Source organism: Asterias amurensis, chromosome 9 (genome assembly GCF_032118995.1).
Source record: "Asterias amurensis chromosome 9, ASM3211899v1".
NCBI lineage: Eukaryota > Metazoa > Echinodermata > Asteroidea > Forcipulatida > Asteriidae > Asterias > Asterias amurensis.
In genome coordinates this window covers 9,795,843-9,818,454 of record NC_092656.1, presented here as the reverse complement: position 1 = coordinate 9,818,454, position 22,612 = coordinate 9,795,843, and the positions used below count along the sequence as shown (strand labels likewise).

At 38.6% G+C, this 22,612-nt stretch overlaps 1 protein-coding gene across 2 annotated transcripts in view; it reads left to right on the top strand.

The window, feature by feature from the left end:
* Nucleotides 1–22,612, top strand: part of LOC139941949 (sodium/calcium exchanger 3-like) — a 74,122-nt gene that overhangs the window by 32,871 nt on the left and 18,639 nt on the right. Inside the window, exons 6-9 of one of the 2 annotated variants that reach the window (XM_071938594.1) lie at nt 5,951–5,992; nt 9,551–9,705; nt 13,073–13,172; nt 22,534–22,555. In XM_071938594.1, coding sequence (XP_071794695.1) covers nt 5,951–5,992; nt 9,551–9,705; nt 13,073–13,172; nt 22,534–22,555 — 319 coding nt within the window. The remainder of the gene's footprint in view (nt 1–5,950; nt 5,993–9,550; nt 9,706–13,072; nt 13,173–22,533; nt 22,556–22,612) is intronic. The other variant, XM_071938595.1, reaches the window with a different exon arrangement.

The following is a 22,612-nucleotide window of genomic DNA, read 5'->3' as shown; positions in this document are numbered from 1 at the left end:
ATGGATACAAGGGACATGACCAAAATGGTGGCAGTATGAAAATGGTTAGCATGTAAAGATAATAAGAAAACATAATATGGTTTGCCTTGAAACTGGAGTCGTAACTCCCAGAAAAACGGGTTTCGCCGATACGTCTCCTCAATAGGACGGAAGCAGAGAAGCTTGAAAACAAAATGGATTGCATATTAAATCAGTCTCATTTTGTACAAAACACAAGACTTCTCAATTAATCAACTCGGGAAGCGCTTTATGAAGTAAAAACGTGACTATGTAAGGTCATGTTGTATTAAGAGGGTTCCTAACCTTGGGAGTGATTGGTTTCTTGTATTTTGTCTTGTCGGATAAGGAAAGGTACACCCATTTTTGGTTGTGGTTAACAAACAAATCTATAAGTGTATTCCTCTGACTCGACCCACGAGACCTTTGCAGATGACGTCATAAAATATTCTATACAATTTGAGTATTTTTTTTTTTTTTTTTTTTTTTTTTTCGTTCAAGAGGAGTTAAACTCCGTTAACTGCCATCAATCATTCAAAATTTACAACAGAAGGCACACAAACATACAAAAAGGTACAAATGTTAAACACATGCAAACAAACATAACTTAGACAGAAATACAAACAAATAAAAGTGTTGGGCAATTCAAAATATTGAATTCAGAACAAAAACAAACCTCAACATTATTTATTTATTTGTATAGTACTTTTTTGAGGTTGTGGGGGTGGGGCAGTAACATTATAGCGTATTTTAGGTCTTAACTTAGGCAATTCAAGTGACTGAAACAATCACATAGCCTATCCTTAGCAAACATAACCCCGAAAATGGACTTTACAGCATGTAGCTGTAAGAAAGTATACTTCAAATTTTTGAAGGGGTGTAAGCATTTTAGCGTAGATGGAATTTTAGTTTAGATAATTTACCAGTAGATAGAAGAATTCAAGCTTTATGAATTTAGTTGGTGATAATTTAACTATTTTATTCGTAGTAGATCTAAACCATTTTTATAGCCCACAGGAACGTCACAGTTGTTATACAATTTGTGTAAGCTTACTCCTATCACCATAAGAAGGGTCAGAGGTGAACAGTCCTCAATCTTTGGCCCTTTTCGAAACCACGGTTTTGGCTTTGGATTCGGCACAGGCTATAGCTTGGCCTCGCGGCTGTTTTGTGCGTGCTTTGCGTAGGCGCTCAGGGCTTCAGGCGAGAGAATAGATCCTGAAGCCGAGTCCAAAGCCAAAGCCGTGTATTCGAAAAGGGCCTCTGAATGTATTCAATGATATTCACAGGAAAGCGCATTCCTTTTGAGTCACGAAAGCTTTTACCTCAGTTCTGAAAACAGCTTTCATTTTGTTGAAACCGATCGTATGTTACGAAGTGTAGCCTTAAATTGGTATTGATGCTATGAAACTGACGTGTATGTTAATATTAGTTTTTGTTGTGCCTTTTACTTAATATAACTCAGCTGGGTTTTTTTTCCCACTAAGAAGTGAAGAAGTTTATTAGATTATCTATTACAGAGTGTGCTTTTACCGAATCTTGGATGCCGGGAAAGTATCCACGGGGAAAAACACAGACAAGTACAAGAGAATTAACTCACGAAACGGGAATGGAGAAATATGAAGGAAAACACACGCATGACTTGAGAAAAGATTGCCTCAAGACAGATGTCCTTGGCCATGAGAGCTCAAATATTCTGGATTGTACATACTCAACAATAATGGAACCTCACTAAATATGATTAGATAACTATGCCATTTGATTACTTCATTCTGGTTGTGTATACGGGCTGAGGGTTGCCGTGACAACCTTACAGAGTGATGCTGTCGAGACGGTGTATAATGGTATCGAGAGTTCCCCCAGGGCGCTGTGCTTGGCCCTTATGGCTTTCAAATACCGCAATACCTTTGTAAAAGCTGATTATTTAGGACACAAAAAGGGCATTTTTATCCAAGTTCACAGTGAAATGAACCAATACAATCTAAGCATTAAAAGGGGTCTTGATTTCACAATTTATACTGATACTTTGCTGAGTAGTATAAGAAAGCACGATACGTGAACTAGGCTAGGCTATGTCAGACGGGCAAATTTTACAGGCGACTTGGAGGCAACCAACTGCACCCCTTGCAGAAGCTCCTTACAACACACATTGTTCTAGCAGTATATTTCACTGTGCGCCCAATAAATGATGTGGAAATTAACATATTTTTTCTTCTTGGAGATTGCCTGGGGCTATAGTTTAGTTGCCTGTAAATTACCGCGTGTGAAACGGTCCTATGTATGACGTCCCTAATGGTTAATAGAGTTTGCTAACATTAATTGTTGTATATTAAATTATTTTCGTAACAGTAAAATATTTGTTCTAACAACACCATTAGCAACCTAAAATTGTCACCCGTCTACTTACATAAAGTTGTTGATTTACAACTTTACGTAAGTAGACGGGTGACAATTTTAGGTTGCTAATGGTTGATTTACAACTTTACAGGGGAATATTTATGTGAAATTAATTTCATTGTGTACTTACTTTTTTCTAATAATTTCCAACGGTTTAAAACAAAAATATTGCCGTGTCGTAGACGTTAACATAATCTTCTTTTATAATTCTGACCACACCCACATACAATTCTTCTGATACACGATTTACTGCACCTGTGATTGGCACCTGTGATTGGTCCAAACAACAACAGTCGGAACAGGTAAAGTATGCCCCCATTCCAGCTCTTGTTAACATGTACATTGATTGTGACGGTCACTCTACGAAGTATTATGTATGCATGATCTGTAGTTAAAAATAATGTGATCACCATTCTTCAAACTTTAGTTTGTTATGTCATGTACACAAAAGTATAGCTTGAGGTATGTCTTGGTTTACTTGCATGCGGCTCACCAACACTTTTGTTTTCATATTTAAGTTTCTGTATTGGGTCTTGAACATTACGGCCATCCTTGTTCTGTTAAAGGCAGTGAACACAATTAGTAAAATACTCAAAATAATTGTCAGCATAAAAACTTGTTTTGTAACGAGTAATGGAGAGCTTTTGGTAGTATAAAACATTGTGAGAATCGGCTCCCTCTGAATTTTTTTAAGAAAGAAGAAGTAATTTTCCACGAATTTGATTTCGAGACCTCAGATTTAGAATTTGGGGTCTCGAAATCAAGCATCTGAAAGCACACAACTTCGTGTGACAAGGGTGTTTTTCTTTATTATCTCGCAACTTCGACGACCAATTGTTCACAGGTTTGTTATTTTTTACATATGTTGAGATACCTTAAGTGAGAAGACTGGTCTTTGAAAATTACCAATAGTGTCAAGTGTCTTTAATGTTATGTTACGGTGCTTAAAAAGTCAGCTTTCATTGTGTTTAAGACATTGACCGTTTCGGGATTTGTGTCTCTCCCTCAAACATAATTATAAGTCACATTCACTTAAACTTAAACCCTTCCTTTTTTTCTTGAAACAAAACTGATGGGAAAACACTCTCGCTGTAAAGATTGCCAATGGTTTTCCAAACCAAGTCAGAATAAAAAAAAAATGAGTCGGGTGTGGTTTACCTTAAAAATAGTATCTGATAATGTACGCGCCGAAAAACTCGACGCATTAATTGGCAGCAGGCGGAGGGAAAAAGTAGAAGATGAAAAAAATAATGTTCATCTTTTGTAAAGCTGTCATGACTCACCTGTTTTTATTAGTAAGAAAATACGACAGTAGTTCCTACCTCATATGATATTGAATTATTGGCAATCAAGTTATTCTACTCTGCAGCCAAGGTTTTCTCGAAACGTTGACATTGCGGTTCATCGAACCCGGGCGTTGAAGAAAAAAAAAACAAAAAACAATAGACTGCAGTCTAACATTGTGTGTCTAAAAATGTCATTCCTACATCATTTTTTTTGGCTGTACACGCCATGCATGTGTATTATTGTATCCGGCATGTTATATTGTGTCTAACTTTGTAAACACTTTTGTCAGCATGTTTTTGTTTCAGGCAAGGTAATGGCATTTTTAATCAGATGGTATTTTTGTGTGTCGATTATTGTTGACCCTTTTTATGACTCTGCCATTGAAAAAAAAATAGTAGTATACCACACAAAATCAGCTATTATGAATATCTACTTAAGGTCTGATATTAAGGAGTCTGGTTTCGTATTGGTATCATGACAAATCACCATTCTTAGAGAGTATAATGACATTGTGGGATATACTTGATCATAATATAATATTTTAGTAAGAATGAAATTCTGTTAGGATAAATAGTGCAATATTGCATTATCTTGGTCTTGCATGTAATGTGTATAATTATGGTTATTTGATTTGTAAGAATTGTATTCCATTTAGGAAAAAAAAAATATTCCAAGTACTTAGAATTTCCACACGATCTAGCTACTCTGACGATATTTCTTCATTGCAGTCTGTACTGTTATTCAAGTCCATATTATACTTGCATGCTTCTACATCAGTGTTGAAAACGAAACCGTCAGCCACCTTCCCCCACCCAAAAATACATTAACAAAGATCACACATGGGGATGTTGTGGGGGGGGGGGGTGCATGTTAAGCCGTAGATCCAATCCGTCAGCAATTATTACCCGAAACAGATAAACACTATTGGTTCCGTGTCAAGCCAATGTTTGCGGACAGTGTTGTACAATCTGACAGCGTATGTCAATTACTGCACAAGGTGTAGTACGTGTTATGCCTCGGGGACACGCTGACATTTTTCCAAAGCCAGGAATTCGGGCAGATGACTTACGAGGAGAAGGGAAGGGTGGGGGGGGGGGGGGGGGTGAAGAAGAAGATCGGGGTTGAAATTCTAAGAAGAAGGAATTGCGGAAGTGATGTAGCTGTCGTTTTATCATCTGTGACTCATACGTTCGTTTCAATATTGGGAGGTGATGTCCAATTTTGAGGGGGAATACATTTTGAAAGAAGGCCTTTAATTGATGGGCAAAGTTTGGGTGACAATTGACAAGCTTGTATTTATGGAGGAAGGGGTATAGGATCTGGGATTTTGCACAGATTGTTACTTCTACTGGAGATACTCATGGTCTCTAGATGACTATGTGATTCCTCTTGGCTAGTTGTAGTGTGCATATCTCGGCTTTAAACTCGACCATCCCCGAGATGTTGAATAGTGGTGTACTGTGCATGAACAAGGAGTTTGTTCATCAATTGCATCATATCTCGCGATTTTAACTCAACCATCACATGACATTAGCATGTTGATGTCTTGTATGTGAACACGGAGATTGTTCATTCATTTATTGCATCATCATCCATGTAGTGTGAATTTGGGATGGGGCTCGGAATGGTATTATTAGTCATTTCAAGTTGAATGTCTCCTTTGCTTATTAAAAGCGGGCACTGTCGTTCTGAGCATTATTAACAGGTTTGTTGTTATAAATGGAATGTTGAACTCTAGCTCATGCGCACGCACGCTTGCTTGTCAAATTATGTTGTAATAATGACGGCACTCTTTAGAAAGAATTCCTAATTTCACCTATTGCATTGGCGGCCATCTGGAACGTGCACGCATGAAAGGCTCGCTGAGAGTCTTGTACAGCGCGACACGCGTACACTTGTAGTCATCAAAGATGGCGGTCAATGACGTCATGTGCAATTTCCATCTATACAGACTGACCTGCTATAACCATGACGACAGTCCCCCTTCACAAGCATGAGCCTACATTAAACTTCCATTCATAAATGTTTCCACATATGTATTTCTGTCCTGTTTGTTTGTTTGTTTGTTTTATGCTGTTGTTTTTGCATTCATTCAACGAAGTAAAAATGGCTAGAACCAAACATGATGTGTAGTAGAATGCCGGTGTTGCTGTTTTTTCGTTTTTTACATTTTGTTGGCATGGGGTTGTTGGTTATAGCACATGAATGGTTTTGTAAAACATTTGTTGAAACATAACGGTGGCATGTTGTTACTTCTTTTTCATTCCAGTTTTGCATGTTTATATTCACATAAAAGCCTGACAGGGTACGGGTGAGTTCACCAGCACTGTAGGAAACCATTATTGTCATCATCCATTCATCAGTGTGTAGTATTATGTAGAACCAAGAAAAAGCTGTGCGCATTTAAGGCTTGCGCTATGTCCATCTAAGGCTTTGTCTGTGCATATCTTAGGATTGCGCACTGCGCATCTACGGCTTGCGCTGTTCGTATCTAAGGGTGCTGTCAGAGGAGGCAATTTGAAGGCAATCAGTTACAGTCAATCTCAAAGAAGGAAAGGCATCTTCAATTGAATGTTTACATAATTCTTATTGAGGACATAACTTTTGTAAGTAAAAAAAAACGTATCATGTGCTTCCAAAGTGGTCCCACACTGCAGTCGGTTGACTCCAAGTTGTCTCGTGTGCCACTTGCGCTGGTACTTGCTCTTCATTTAAAACGAACTCATTTGGGTTAAGAAAATTAAGTGCACAATTAGTGGTTATTGAACAAAATATGAGCTGTCAACAAGACAAGATTAGTTCCATCTGAAAGCTAGTTAAATAGTTCATACCAATAAAGCCGTTAGGGAATTATTTGGCCCAGAAATAGCATCTAGATTACGAATTGCTTTTTTGGTTCTTTATTTCATCATGAGCTCATTAGGTTACAGACAATAAATGCACAACTAGCGGAACAAAATTTATCGGCTGAAAAATGACAAGATTAGTTCCATCTGAAAGCTGATTAATTCAATAGTTCAGGGAATTATTTGGGTCAGAAACAATTGCCAAAGTGAGGAAGCGCTTTGACTGCATGCACAGGCAACTGCAGCGCATGCGCGTAGTAGCACAGCATTCTCTTGGTATCTAGTTCTTTTTGGGTTCGTGCCCACAGACTAATCTGGCAACCGACTCAATTTTGTTCTGTGGCGGTACTCATTGTACACAGTAGTGCCAAAATGCCCCCAGATCCGAGCATCAAAGTGGTGCGTGGGCTGGCATATAGATTACGAATTGCTTTAGGTTATAAATTCTCTGTCAAAAGTACAAGAGAAGAAAAAGTATTGGATGGATTGAAACATAAAATTTACCGCTTCAGTTAAGGTTGACATGTGATTAGACTGTGTGTCGGTCCCAATTCTGTGTGTTCTATTTCAATATCAGGGTACAACACATAGGAAACCCGTTTCCTTCAGAATGTGTAAACAGAGATGGACGACATGGTCTCAATTTCATAAAGCTGTTGAGCAGAAAACACTGCTTGGCAAATTTCTTTGCTAAGCAAGAAAAAAACGGAGTACCAGTCGCAGCAATGGTAACTGTATGGTATTCTGACTGATAAGCGTGTTTTGCTTATCAATTTCTCAAATTCTACATAAACAAGATTAGTTCGTGCTTATGTACGTTTTTGTGCTTACATGCTTTATGAAACTTGGTCCTGGCAAAGGCACTAAACTGTAGCTAACATTTTTGTGCCGTGCATATTTTCCCGCCTTTTTTAAAATCACAATGGACTTTATGCGCAACTTGGACCTGGGGTCGATTTCACAAAGAGTTAGGACTAGTCCTAGGAGATATACAAATTGCATGGATAGTCCTAAGTTAGGACGAGTAACTGGTCCTAACTCGAGATAAGACTAGTCTTAACTCTTTGTGAAATCCACCCCTGGTCTGATATCATGCAAACTGTTCAGGTGCAGATGACCTAAAATACAAAAAAGGGTAACGGTTGCATATCCTTTTGCCCGGACATGTGACGTTTCATACATGTTGACTTTCTTTAATGGTAACTGGTCAATCTGATGTGAGAAATACTAAAAAATGTAACGTATTTCAATCTTTAAAAATTGTTTTAAAAAATAACGGCAATTTATGTACCCTGATATCTTCATTGCATGGTGTGTTTTTAAGTCTGGTGCTGGGAGTAGCTTGTGTTAGAGGTAATGTGTAACTCAAATAAAACTGTGGTAGAACAGTTTTGAACTATTGTTGAGGTATATGCTGATCGAGGATTTGTATTCTTGATACAAATGGAAGATGTGAAGGACATTCAGTTTAAAGACACTGAACACTACTGGTAATTGTCAAAGACCAGCCTTCTCACTTGGTGTATCTTAACATATACATAAAATAACAAACCTGTGGAAATTTGAGCTCAATTGGTCGTCAAAGTTGCGAGATAACTATGAAAGAAAAAAACACCCTTATCACACAAAGTTGTGTGCTTTCAGATGCTTGATTTCGAGACCTCAACATTCTAAACTTGAGGTCTCGAAATCAAGTTCATTGAAAACTACTTCTTTCTCGAAAACTACGTCACTTCAGAGGGAGCCGCTTCACACAATGTTTTATACTATCAACCTCTTGATTGCTTCTTTAATTGGGGGTTTGTGTAATTGCTGGAGTAATTATTACCGTCAGACTTAATGGCCCAATATGACCGGGATTAAAATGCAGGCAATTTCCTTAATTGGTCATCAAATTTGCAACAACAATTCAACCAACTGTTAAAGCTCATTAAAACAAATGCATGTTTTTATTGTCATTAATAATTATGGGGGGGGGGGGACATAAACCCAAATATCTAATGGTAAAAATAGGTTCTACGTCAGTCACAATTTGAGTTCAATTCTATCTTGACATCCGGTTTGATTGAATGTTGAAGAAGAAAGTCGGAACTGTATTATTACACGATGAGCTTTTTTGATAATTGCATCCAGTCCATGGGCGGGGCGGGGGGGGGGGGGTGAGGGGAATAAGACTTCAAGCAGCCAGTGCTTTTGGTCATTACATTAATTAGCATTTAACGTGGGTTTCATGCTCTACTGAGCTGTTTGACATACACCCAGAGACTGGATTGATCATCAGGAAACGTGTTTCCATAGGGACATCGGTCAAAGCTCATCACTTTTGATTAACTGTCCATTCCCCAGTCGTCCCCGTTATCGGTGTATTCCATACTCTGTCATTATTAACAACTACCTTCACATCATCCTGATCACCATCTTCATCATTTATTTCTCATTTCCTTTTTTTTCCCTTTCTTCAGCATGCAATCCTCTGTGATGTTACTAATTAATAGTATTGTTTGTTCACTAATAAATAGGCCTCGAGTTGCACCTTTTTTTGGTCATGTGTGTTCCAGATACAAACAATGTTTGGGAATTTTGTTTAAACCTCATTGATAAACGGACACTCTATGACCATGTCGATCCTGTTGGCCTTTGTTGACCTTTGTTGACCTTTGTTGACCTTTGACATAAGGTGAAGAGTAGTATGAAATAAAATTGTCTTATTGGTATCTCGACGATTTGCAACTTCAAGTGTGCTATTGTACTTTTTCGATATGGACAATTTATTAGAGAATAGAACTAGCTGTTGGAAACAATTACCAACCTAAGGGACCGATGGTATAAATTACCAACAAAAATGCACAGTATTATAAGGTTAACTCCTGTGCAACTCGGTAAACTCCCCTAAAAAGATTAAAGTGATGGTTTGTTCAAATTTCGGGATAATCAACACATTTCTTTTTGTGTCGGCCTAAAATAATTTTGGTTGTATTATATTTTCTCAATTGTCCCATTTTTTTTTTTTTTAATATTTATAGGTTCAGGCACGCTGCTGTTCGCTCCATCCTAGGAGGAAAGAAGAGAGTCAACGGCCTTAAGCCTTCCTCAGCAGACTCCAACAATCCCCGTCTTATGGGCCTGGTGGACAAGGCTAAAACACTGCAAGACGAAACAACGAATGTCCCGATAACAGGTAGGAGGAACAAGTATTCAAAATAATTATTAGCACAACATCTTTCTTGGTAATGAGTAATGGGGAGAGGTTGATAGTATAAAACATTGTGAGAAACGGTTCCCTCTGAAGTAATGTAGTTTTCGAGACAAAAGTAATTTTTCACGAATTTGACTTCGAGACCTCAGAAGTTGAATTAGAGGTCTCGAAATCAAGCATCTGAAAGCACACTCGCAACTTCGCCGACCAATTGAGCTCAATTTTTCACAGGTTTGTTATTTTATGCATTATATTGAGGGTGACAAGACTGGTCTATGACAATTACCAATAGTGTCCAGTGCCTTTAAAGGCATCGGACACTATAGAAACGGCTCCCTCTAAAGAAACAAAGTTTTTGAGAAAGAGGTAACTTCTTACTTAAAAAGTAAAAAATGTTCAGTCCTGAAGCCTTTAATTAGGCTTAGCTTAGCTTAGCTTATAACTAATTTGTGCACTAAGGATGTTTTTTCTTAAATTATTCTCTGGCAACTTCGACGACCAATTTATTCAAAGTTGTCACAGGTTTGTTATTGTATTGCATTATGTTGGGATACATTAAGTGGGAATACTGGTCGTTACAATTACCAAAGGTGTCCATTGTTTTTACCTCCTCCCGCCCCGGCACAGTTATAATTAATGGATCATTACACAGCGCCCCGCAAACGTAATTGATATAACGTTCACATTAATCACGAGCCCGTGTATTCACACGACACACATACGTGACACATAGCACATGATCAAAAAGTCAACATCAAGGCTGCAGTTGCCAGTACGGTCCGAATTTATGTTGAAACTGGCAGCGCAAAGTCGTTGGATGATGTTTTGGATTTTGGAAATATACTATCTCAAAAATTGTAAAAAAAATCTGAGATTCTTTTAGTTATTTATTAATCACCTTAAGCCATAACCATATTCTGTTGAGGATCATGGGTGAGTGACGTCACATAACATCATATGTCGTCAGCAGCACGTTCCAGTAAAGTAACACAAACATATTTTAATTTAAACATAAAACACGAACCTCACACAGCAAAAAAATGTTGTACAAATACAATAAATCACCGAAAAAGTAATCACATATTAAACAAAAGGCCTAAAGGGTAGTAAACAAGAAAACCATGGATAGAAGACAAACAAACAGGGACAACAAAGAGACCAAGGACTAGACAGTACCAACTCGACATCTAAACATCAGATAGACAATATAAACCGGCAGAAAATTCTAATTAAAACAGTAACACTGTTCTTGTTAAGATCATCGAGTGATCCATTTCTCGTCGCTATAGTTTATTTTTTTTTATATAAATAAACACACTCCTTAAACGCAATAATTGACAGAAGAGGTACTTCTTTGCACTTACTGTTACACAGAACAATTGCACGTTCTGCATCCGTACGTCTCAAAATGTCCACGTTTCATTTCAATATGAAGCAATACAACAAATAAAAGCCGGGGGCATGTGTACAAGAAATTCCTAACCATTATGTCTAATAGCCAAGTAGACCTCAAGGTTGCATGTACATCGACCTGTAAAAAAAAGAAAAAGTTAAAATGGATGTCTGGCTTGAGTGGCTGGTTTGAGAAACCTTGCAATGCTAAGTATCATACACGACGAGCTCTTGATTAGAATGGTATCTCGTATCAAGCTCAATTAGGCGCGCTATGGCTCGTTGGCTCGGGTTGGAGCTGGCGAGACGTATGACTCTAATCGCGAGCAGACCTTGAAGAAGACTTCTCGGTTTTTTTTTTTGCTAATGCTTCCGTTGTATTATAGTCTTCGAGGAAATTGTCCGCTTGTATTTTTCTTTGTCTGGCTGTTTTATGTTGTGTACAGCTTGGGCATGAAACAGTCGTGTGTTATAGTTCACTCAAGATGGCAGACACTCAACCATTTCGGACTAGTGTTTAGGTTTGGGTTTTTTTGGTTGGTTTGTAATTATTAATTTGTTGAGTTGTTTTAGTTTGTGTGTTCGTTTGTTATGCGTGTGTTTGTTTTCTTTTACCCGTCCTTTTATTTATTTATTTTTTTTTTTTTTGGGGGGGGGGGGGTAATTTCCATTTGTTGTCTAGTGTCTTCCCGATTGGTTCACGGAAGTTACGTGTGGTAATTGTTATGTCCTTTCATGCATTTTGTGCGTAAACAAATGAAACATAGCATTCTTACGACGACCCTATGGGTAGTCGTAACTTACGACGAGTTCTTCCTCGTTGTCAAGGAACTTGCGATGTATCCAACGCATCGTAACTTTGATGAAATGGATTTCATACGCAGCGCAACTTACGACGTGTAACCGGTCGCAACTTGCACTTGCGACGCGTCGCAGCGCTTCGTGAAATCGGGGTTGGACACCTTTTGGTCATTGTCAAAGACCAGTATTCTCACTTGGTTCATCCCGACGTAGGCAGAACATAACAAATCTGTGAACATTTTGGTCTCAATTGGTCATCGAAATTGCAAGAGAATAATGAAAGAAAAACAACCTCGTTGAACAAAATTGTGTGATTTCAGATACCAAAAAAGGCTTAGGGTCTGAAGTCTTTTAAAGCCATTGGACCCTTTCGGTTCAGAAAAAAAAAAGTTCACAGATTTACAAATAACTTACAGGGTTTACAGAAGGCAATGGTTAAAGACTTCTCTTGAAATATTATTCCATGAAATGCTTTACTTTTTGAGAAAACAGCAAAACAATATAAATTCTCGTTAACGAGAATTACGGATTTATTTTAAACACATGTCATGACACGGCGAAACGCGCGGAAACAAGGGTGTTTTTTCCGTTATTTTCTCCTGACTCCGATGACCGATTGAGCCTAAATTATAACAGGTTTGTTATTTGATATAGAAGTTATGGTACACAAAGTGTGGGCCTTGGACAACACTGTTTACCGAAAGGGTCCAATGGCTTTAAGAAAAACTACCCCCTTCTCAAAAAGCGTTTCTCACAATGTTTTATACTATCCATAGCTTGTTACCAAGTACGCTTTGATGCGAACCATTTATTGTTGAGTTAGTACCAATAGTGTCAAGTGCCATTCATGATGGGGAAAAGGAGTTGATGCATATTTCCCAATGTGTTTATTGTAAATTAGAGGATTTAAATTTGAATATTTAATATTTTAGATACATTTATGAAATGATTCCCCAAGCCCAACACGCATGGACTTAAAACCATTATTTAAGTCAAACAAAACTGGGACCAAATGACTGTTTTTTAAAACCATTGAGAGGGAATTTATAAAACAGTTTAATTGATGATGGAGATGAATCTACTCGTTTGTCAACCATTGGTGTACCAATGATAATGAAGTATTATAATCATCTTTTATATTTGTTCGTAATTTCAGAGGATTTACGGGGGAAGTTTACGTTCGGAGCGGCGAGTTACTGTGTCCTCGAGAGTGCCGGCAAGCTAGACGTTGATGTACTCTTCCACCGGTCCATTCCGTAAGTCCTTTTTTACAAAAATACTCAAATTTATCTTACTTTAAAGGTACATTTATACATGATTGGTTTTTTCTAACAAAACACTTGCTCGTAGTGTAAGCACTTTATGTAATCCACTGCATCAACTGAAAAAAACCTGTTGTGTTTGAGACCGATCGGCCATCTGGGCCACGAGAAAATAGTGAAAAAGCGATTACTTTGCATGAAATCGATACGCATAAAATCACTACGTCAATCGAGACAAATTTCAATTTTGAAAATCTTAAGTCAAGTTTGTTTTTCAAATCGTCGACCGTTGACAATGTGCCTTTAGTCACATCACACCAACCACTGGCGCTTTGTGGAATGCGTGTATCGATACAATAATGTGCAAGATAGCCATTCTGAGTGTTGCGTAGAGTAAAGGTTAAGAGAGGAGGGGGGGGGGAGATGGTCCTTCAATTTTTTTGAGGGCCGGGTTTGGTACGTCATTTACGGACCAGCTGTTCACTCTGTGTTGTCGGTTATTATCAGAGCTTCAAATACGGGGATAACGCGGATTGAGTTAAGACTAAGCCCGACTTAAAAAAAGCGAAATTTGACGTAGCATTTGGACTTATACTGAGATGGTTAATTTGGGATGACGTTTGGCAAACATAGATGAGACCATGTTGTGTGTTTAAGGGCAGTGTTCAGGATGTGAGGATTTGAAAGAGGAAGTTGCTCATGCACATACGATGAGACATACGGTAAACATTTGCAGAGATTGCGTTGGCCTGCATGCTCCCACGCAAGACTTCCCAGACAATATTTTTTTAAAGTTTAACATTGATGCGCCCAAGAGTCCAGATCGGAAGAAAATATCATATAAACGTATCGCCAAAATGAATCTAGTATCATCGGAGCTGTTCATTTAAGTATAAATATAAAACAATGAACAGAATTGAAATATGTCAATATGCTGAAAGCGGTCCTCACGGCACGGTGATTAAGATTTCATTTTCTTGATAAATCCTTATGTGTTCTATTTACGTGGACCTTTAAAGGCAGTGGACACTATTGGTAATTACTCAAAATAATTATTAGCACAAAACCTTTCTTGGTGACGAGTAATGGGGAGAGTTTGATGGTATAAAACATTGTGAGAAACGGCTCCCTCTGAAGTGCCATAGTTTTCGAGAAAGAAGTAATATTCCACGGATTTGATTTCGAGACTTCAGATTTAGAACTTGAGGTCTCGAAATCAACCATCAAAACGCACACAACTTCGTGTGACAAGGGTATTTTTTCGTTCATTATTATCTCGCAAGTTCGATAACCGATTGAGCTCAAATTTTCACAGGTTTGTTATTTTATGCTTATGTTGAGATTACTGTGAAGGCTAGTCTTTGATAATTACCAATAGTGTCCATCACTGCCTTTAATGACGATTTGATTTGACGATTTAATTTAAAGAAACAAAAATGTTCTCTGACCATGTGCTCCTGGTTTTTCCTATGCATTTTATAAATGTTGCACTCTTTTCTTTATGGTTGGGAGACTCTCACCCTGTCCATGACTTCAAATCGCTACAATAGACTTCAAAATAGTTTCCTAAAACAATTTTTTGTTTTATGCGGACGCAGAGAAAGTAAATTAATTACGAGGCTCTTGTGTTTTCCACGACGAGGGTTGAGAGAAGCGTGACACACACATCCCGAATTCAAACTCTGGTGTTTCTGATCAGCAGAGTGTGGATTCGATTCCCTAGCCGTGACACTTGTATCCTTAAGCAAGACACATAACCATTGCTTCGTCCTTCGGATGGGACGTAAAGCCGTTGGTCCCATGTGTTGTGTAAAACTAAAAGAACCCAGTGCACTTATCGAAAAGAGAAGGAGTTCGCCCCGGTGTTCCTGGCTGGATTGGCAGCATATTGCGCCACAACACCTTGTAAACCATTACATGGTGCTTAAGGATTAAGTCTTATATCTCAAAAATTCACCCACTCCTTGCAGTAATAATACCTGGCGCTTTGTATCCTTTGGCAAAAGGCGCGTTATAAATACGGTTATTATTATTATTATTTTTCCCCCGGTGAAGTGCGAGATGTTCCCCGGCTGAACTGGGCTGACAGATTGCGCCCCGGAGTGTGGTGTTTAAAATCAACAGCTGTGTTGGTCTGTACATGTAGTACTCTGTCCAGACAGAAAGGGGCCTGCCGATAGATGTACTTGATGGTTTTGTTGCCGTGCCCTATCATGTTGAAATCATTGACTTTTGAGATTTGAAATTTACCAGAGTAATGTTACATCAGAACGGATACTTCACGTAGGCAGCGAAGGCGATTACCGTAGTGTCTTCGTGCCCTTGAAATGCTCCAGTAGAAATTCACAATATCCCCATAGAGTGCCCTTTACCAAGGAGAAAATGCCTTGGTGCCCTTGCCCTTTCAAAAACGAAGCATACGGGCCTGCTATATTCTATTAAGCGTTATTATGACAATTTCAATGTTTGAATTTTTGTTTTTCCATTACACGCATAGAGACGATTTATTTGGGTTTTTTTTAAACTCACGACAAATAAGTGACAAAAGTGCCATGAAAAGAGGTTTACATATAAGAGCTCTGAAAATAGTCTTGTTTAAGAATAAATGAAAACGGAAACTACCTTTATAACATCGGCCAGAATTGCCCCTCCTCGAAAAATTGTTTCCCCCCTTGTGCCCCTAACATTTTGCATTGACTTTGGTGCTGTGTCGTATTTAGGCAGTTGTGCATTATTGCACACTTTTGCGCATACATCAATTCTCCGAATCCACTCTAAAACCACAAAACTCATGTTTTATAGCAAGACTCCATGTAATCCAACTACATGCAATGCTCGCGCAGTTCCTTACAAACAGTGAGTTTTGAAAGTCCTTAATGTGATTATCAATATGACTATGTCTTCAAATCACTTTAACAAATCAATAAAATAAAGAAAGAGACAAAAAAGCAACCCAAGAAGCATGGGGAAACAGGAGAAAAAAAAAGGCATTGAAAATAATTTGTAATTACTTTTACTTTTTTTTGAATACAATGCAGGTTTGAGACGTTTTACTCTTGAGTAATGTTTCAGGCTTTTAATGTTGGAAATTGAAATAATTTGGTTTGGTCAAAATTTTTATAAACTGGCTCTAAGTCCTTCCGGTGTTTTGACAACGATGTTTTTGTTGTCTCGAGACCTAAAGACGGGTTCCTGAGGGATAGACGATCGAGAGACTTGGTTTTGTTTATCTAATATGAAGATCTTACTGTTGGAGTGGATCAATGTGAGTGGTGCACGATGTGATGTTATTCGGGGCTGTGTGGTGGATCTGATTAGTTAGGGTGAAGCTTGGCCAGAGATGCTTCTTGTCTTTAAACTAAATCATTGATGAAGTGTGTGTGTATTATTGGAGGCGAGTGTGGGGGAGGAAACCTGGGAAACCTTGTAGACCGGTCCCAACTTCTTAAAATGGACACGGGACTTGAATCAGCAGATTTCAAGTCAACATGTGGGGACAGAAAGGCAGATGACACCACTCGACTTAAGCAAGCAAGTAAGCATTGGAGTCGTGGGTGATTGTTGTGTTTTGCTGACTTTGCTGATGAGCACGTTGTTGTTGAATTGTGTCTTTTCGTCGTCGTCTTCCTCTGCTTGTTTTGTTTTTGAGGCTGGGGCAGTTACCTTAAAACTATCCGGCAAGCGTGTACGCTTCATGTTTAATAATAATAATAATAATATAATAATATCGAAGTCTTATATAGCGCACGTATCCACCAAACAAGGTGCTCAAGGCGCTGAGTATATACAAACTTTTTCAGAAAGATAGGTTATTGCAGTGATGAATTCCGAGACCCAATTATTTAGCACCTTATAAGGGTTTACAAGGTGCTACGGCGCATTAAGCAGCCACAACCAGGAACACCGGGGCGAACCCCTTCTTATTTCGATAAGTGCACTGGGTTCTTTTACATGCGTTACACAACACATGGGACCAACGGCTTTACGTCCCATCCGAAGGACGAAAGGGCAAGGGCACCAAGGCTCTTCCATTCTGGTAAAGGGCACACCATGACGAATTTGTAAATGTCTAAAGGAGCAATTGAAGGGCACCAAGGCAATGACCAGGGCCATGGATGCATGCAATCGCTTTCATTCAGTGTCAGGCTTGAGATAGTGGTTCAAAACATTGAATTTGATAAAATCATACAAAAATGCTTCTAATGTCCTATCTGTTTTTGTACATTCTTCTTTCTCTTTGTTATCACCTTTTCACGGAGCGTCTGGGTGGGATGTGCAAAGTCGATACTGCACAATGATCGTCTCGATCTGTAGTGCCGACATTTCATATTTGCGGAAGTGTCATATCGAAGTAAATGTGTCTATACTTGAAAACAAGAACTTAATATCACAGCTATAGGGCGTTTACCCATCCCACCGGTGAAGATTGTAATAAAAACCAGACTAACGGATGCCTCTCAAGTTGTAAGGGATACATGAATGTCCTGTATACATTGCTTCTTGTGTTTTTATGTGGAAGGATGGTTGTTATGCTTGTACTCAAATTTCAGACTGAAATGTAAGAAAATATCAATGATGCTACACAGGACATCGACTATAGAGCAAGTTACATTTGTTATTCTTAATTTCTTAGTGGAGGAAAAACTGCTGAATAATTGTTTTGAATTGCAGTTTTATTACCAACAGTGTTCGATGCCTTTAATGGATTTGGCGGGGGAAAATAAGAAGCTAATCGAAAATGTTAATAATGCATCTGCCGAGGTCGTTTTGAAAAAGGGCAATATGATGCGATACCATGCACGAATAAGGTGGATACGAGACACCGGGATGTAAAAGCTTCCCTCCTTCACTAACTTATATATTTCATGTTGTCGATTCTGTTAGCCTGCAGTCGATTTCACGAAACCATATTTTATCTCGAGTAACTCGTCTAACTAAGGATGGGTTCAATGAATGCTTATAATATCTATTGGTACGGAACTTTACTCGTTAACTAAGATTAATCCTAAGTTTGGAAGAGTTTGGTGAAATTCGACGGCTCGTGCCTCTAATTCTTTGTATTTTGTCGCCAGCATTTTGTAATATAATTGTTCGTTTTGTCTGTCTTGTCTTGTTTCGTGATTCGTTTTTTGTTTGATTGTCTGCTATACAGCCAGCCTTCTCTAACTGCCTCATGCCCTCGCTCCTCTCTTGTAGTTCATTCTTAGTTATTTATATATTAATTTTTTTATCCTTATGTGCGCTTTTGATTGTGTTACCTTTCTACGACCTGATCAATTCTCATTATTGAATTATTTTCCAAAATGAGTATGGAATAAACATCATATCGAATTGAAAATGCTTGAGAATTGCCGCTCCAGACGGGCTGCAACGATTACCTATCATGGACGTCAATTACACTCCTCGGTCTCTGGCAACTGATGTCGAAAAGAAATGGTTCTGGCTTCCTCTCCGTCTGGACTTGAGGGCATTTTCCCCAGACTTCAGCGTGTAGATTCGCTGGAGGGGTTTATGTCGAGTCGTCTCCGAGCACAGCTTTCGTCTTACAATCGCTCGTTGCCTGTTGCTGCAGTAATGTTAATTCTTGTATACCCTGGGTCTATTTAGCGGATAGAGTTACACCACTTCAGGCCCCGAAGTCACTCGGTCGTTGACTTGCTTGTACTACGCTCCTTCAATCCTCTCGGATCCTTTTAGATTATTGTTGGAGCATCAAACTGGGAAAGCATTATTATCTTAAAATAGAAGAGAGCTGGAAGTAGTCAATTCATTCAACTCTGTTTTGTGACCCTCTGAAGCTCGCACGGTCACATAGGTAGGGCTTGCGTAATGGGCCCAATTTCATAGCCCTGCTAAACGATAAGCACATGTTCGTACTAACTGTAGCAGAACTATTTGTTGCTAAGGTGTAAGCGTATTTCACAGGTCAGCAAACCAAACTTGGGCGATCATCTTGGTAGGACAGCATTTATTTTCATGTTGTGTTTACGGTTAGCAGCGCTATGAAAAGGTCTTGTGTTTATCCTTATTTTTTTCAGTCAAGCATGTTTTTAGTAAAGCAAAGTAAAGTAAATGCCATGAGTAACAGAATGTTTTTACTTGCCATCCTTCTTCCACCACCCCCCCCCCCAACATGCCCCATTAATGCAGCAATAAATCCCCTGTGTGATGGGTGTAAAGTGTGGACATGGAGTAATGGTGTATTAGATGCCATGTTTTTCATGGCCCGCCCATTGCATAGTGTTTTTGTCTGCTTACGCGAAATGCACAGTATGCGTTCCCAATTCGGAGTACTTTTGTACTTTTTGTCTTAAAGCTTGTGCCCGTCATTCTATTAGAAAGAGTGCAAAAGCGTTTTGATCTCGCTGATGGAAGGGTTTGGATCAACTTCACAACATCTTTCCCTATATAGGTCTGTAGCTAGCCTCTATCTGAATTTTACAAAATGCTTTCATGGTAAACTTGCCACCAGTGTATCTGACCTGGTTCCTGCTCTATCAGGGTATTTGGGCGTAAAAACAGGTTGTATGCTTGCTCTCAGCCATCTCTTGGTCGCTGAGATGTGAAACAAAGAGCCATTCCAAAAGCTTTATTCCACGTACTGCATCTGTTTTGAACTCCTTGCCTTGTGCATGTTTCGCTCCATCCTACAATCTAGAATGTTTTAAGAGGCACGGCAATTTCTACCTTCAGCTCCTCTGTGTTATTCTCGTATTAAAGGAACACGTTGCCTTGGATCGGTCGAGTTGGTCTTTGATAAGCGTTCTGTAACCGTTTGTCATAAAATGCATACGGGTGTCGACTAACACGGTCGGCCATTTATGGGAGCCACATTTTTCACTCCCATAAATGACCGACCGTGTTAGTTCGCGACGTTAAAGGAAAACCGTGCAATTTTGAGTGGTAATTGTGTGGATAATTATATTCTTCTTTTCAAACATCTGTCTAACCATAATGCATTTCATACCAAACGGTTTCAAACGCTTTGTATAGACCAATTCGTCCGATCCAAGGCAACGTGTTCCTTTAATTGTCTCTTGCTTGTAGGCCCTTATACCCAGCGTGGCTTTTAGCAGCCTTGTTTGAGATGAACTTGAAAGGAAGATGAGAAAACATGAAGAAGACCAATTCGCATGTTTGACCTTTCAGAAAATCACGTAGCGCAGTTCAAGATTCTGAAATCCTATCAAACAGTTGGCAGCATTCAATGAAATCTACTTGGCAAGCCAGAAACAATCTATTGGAGTAACTATAAAACTAACACACTTTCAGCACGTTTTCAACCAAGCAAACACACTTTCAGCATGTTTTCAGCCAGTTTCTGGCACTAGGTTGCAATAGGTTGCTTGAGTGTTGCCATAACCATGGAGTATTACTCGTAGGCCACTGCCCTCAGGGTTTTCAGACTGCCGAACGGGATGGATGGAAAACAAAAATGGAGTTTCTTTACAAACCTTTTGTATGTTTCCTGCCAGTAATTATGTTGTTGTACAAGCAATCATAACTCTTGTAAAAGGGAAAAGCCATTAAGCCATTGGGATCCGGATGGCCAAATTAAATTTCAGAGCATGTATGATTGCTGGAGAACATAAGAGGATGGCTATAAGTAGACAGTGGTCACTTAGCTCTGTCTTAGTTTTTCCTTACTTAGTTGTTATTTCTGCTCTGTAACTCCATTAGTTGTGTGCTTGGAAACACAATCTAAATGGGGTATACATGTAGGCAAGACACTGCATTTTGAATATGCTCCTAGCAAGCTTACCCCCTCTTTTTGAATCAATATGATGTACAACAACCGTCCGGTAGTCAAAGATTTATCGCTCCACCTGATTTGTCTGTTAAGAGCAACAACAATTTTGGGCCATGACCCAAATGTGGGCCGCGAAACTTTTCACATTTACGCGGGTCGTCAAACCTTTTCGGAGCGGTAAAATATTTCCGTAAAATTTTGATCTTTCCACAAGCAAACAAGATTGCTCACATGTTTTTGGCTCGGAGTGTTTTTCATTTTTTTTTCCCTCATATTTTGTTGAACTTGTGAAGTGGTCTCGCAATGACTCACTTTCCTACAAGCATTGTCGGAGATGAATCTAATTAAAATAAAATACTGTGCCTTAGTTATACACTGCCCAAACCGGGGTCCTGAATTTGACATAATGGGTATCGTCACAGGCAGATATCAAAGAAAGAATCAAACTCTGCATAGAGTGTTAAAATAACACTAATATATTTCAGCACAACTACATGTTGGTGTTATTTTTAATACACTCGTTTCTGCGAGTAATATTTTTGCAATTTATACCGAAAAATAAGTTGACAACTGCAAGTGTTATAAAGCCTTTGATGTGTTTGGCTTATGGAGGTAACTGTACTGTGACTGACACTGGATGAAAGGTTGTTTAATGATTAACCATGTTACTTTGCAGTTGGCTTGACAGAGTGCTCTCTTAAAATGGCACTCGTAAGCAGCGTTCATATTGACCATAATCCACCTTTCTGTAAACAAACACTCGAAAATGTTAGAGAAAAAAACACACACGACTTACTAGCAGTAATTTCGTCAACGGTCTATCAGTGTTTGTGCACTTTTTGATTATTTTGCAAACACTCATCAACCCTCGCTAAAAACATCCTGTTCAAACTTAACATAGAGAAATGTTCCTTATTAAAGGCAGTGGACACTATTGGTAATTACTAAAAATAATTATTAGCACAAAACCTTACTTGGTGACGAGTAAAGGGGAGAGGTTGATGGTAAAACACATTGTGAGAAACGGCTACTTCTGAAGTGACATAGTTTTTGTGGAAGAAGTAATTTTTCACGAACTTGATTTCGAGACCTCAGATTTAGAATTTGAGGTCTCCAAATCAACCATCTAAATGCACACATCTTCGTGTGACAAGGGTGTTTATTCTTTCATTATTATCTCGCAACTTCGACAACCAATTGAGTTCAAATTTTTAGAGGTTTGTTATTTTATGCATATGTTGAGATCCACCAAGTGAGAAGACTGGTCTTTGACAATTACCAGTAGTGTCCAGTGTCTTTAATGGAAAACAATTGTTTTTAATGAACTGAGGAGCGCTGTAAAGCTGTTCAAATTTACTCTGCTAGCTAATCAGACGGGACTTTTGGGATATTAGGATATTTCGAAATTTGAGCGGAAGTTTAGTTGTGCCTTTACAATTTATAATGTTCCATGTATGTAGTCTATGGAGATGTCCAGTATTTAATATTAAAGTTCCATATTTATTTTGACTAGTAACTGATCTGGCATGCAATGCACTTTCCGAAATGTTGTTTGATTTGATAAAATATGTTAATTTGTCTTTCCCTTTTCTTTTCGAATTTCAGGAGGAGTGAGAATGGAGTGACGGTGAGTACTATTTCAATTAATTTAATATATATTATTTACTTTTGGTATTAAACATAA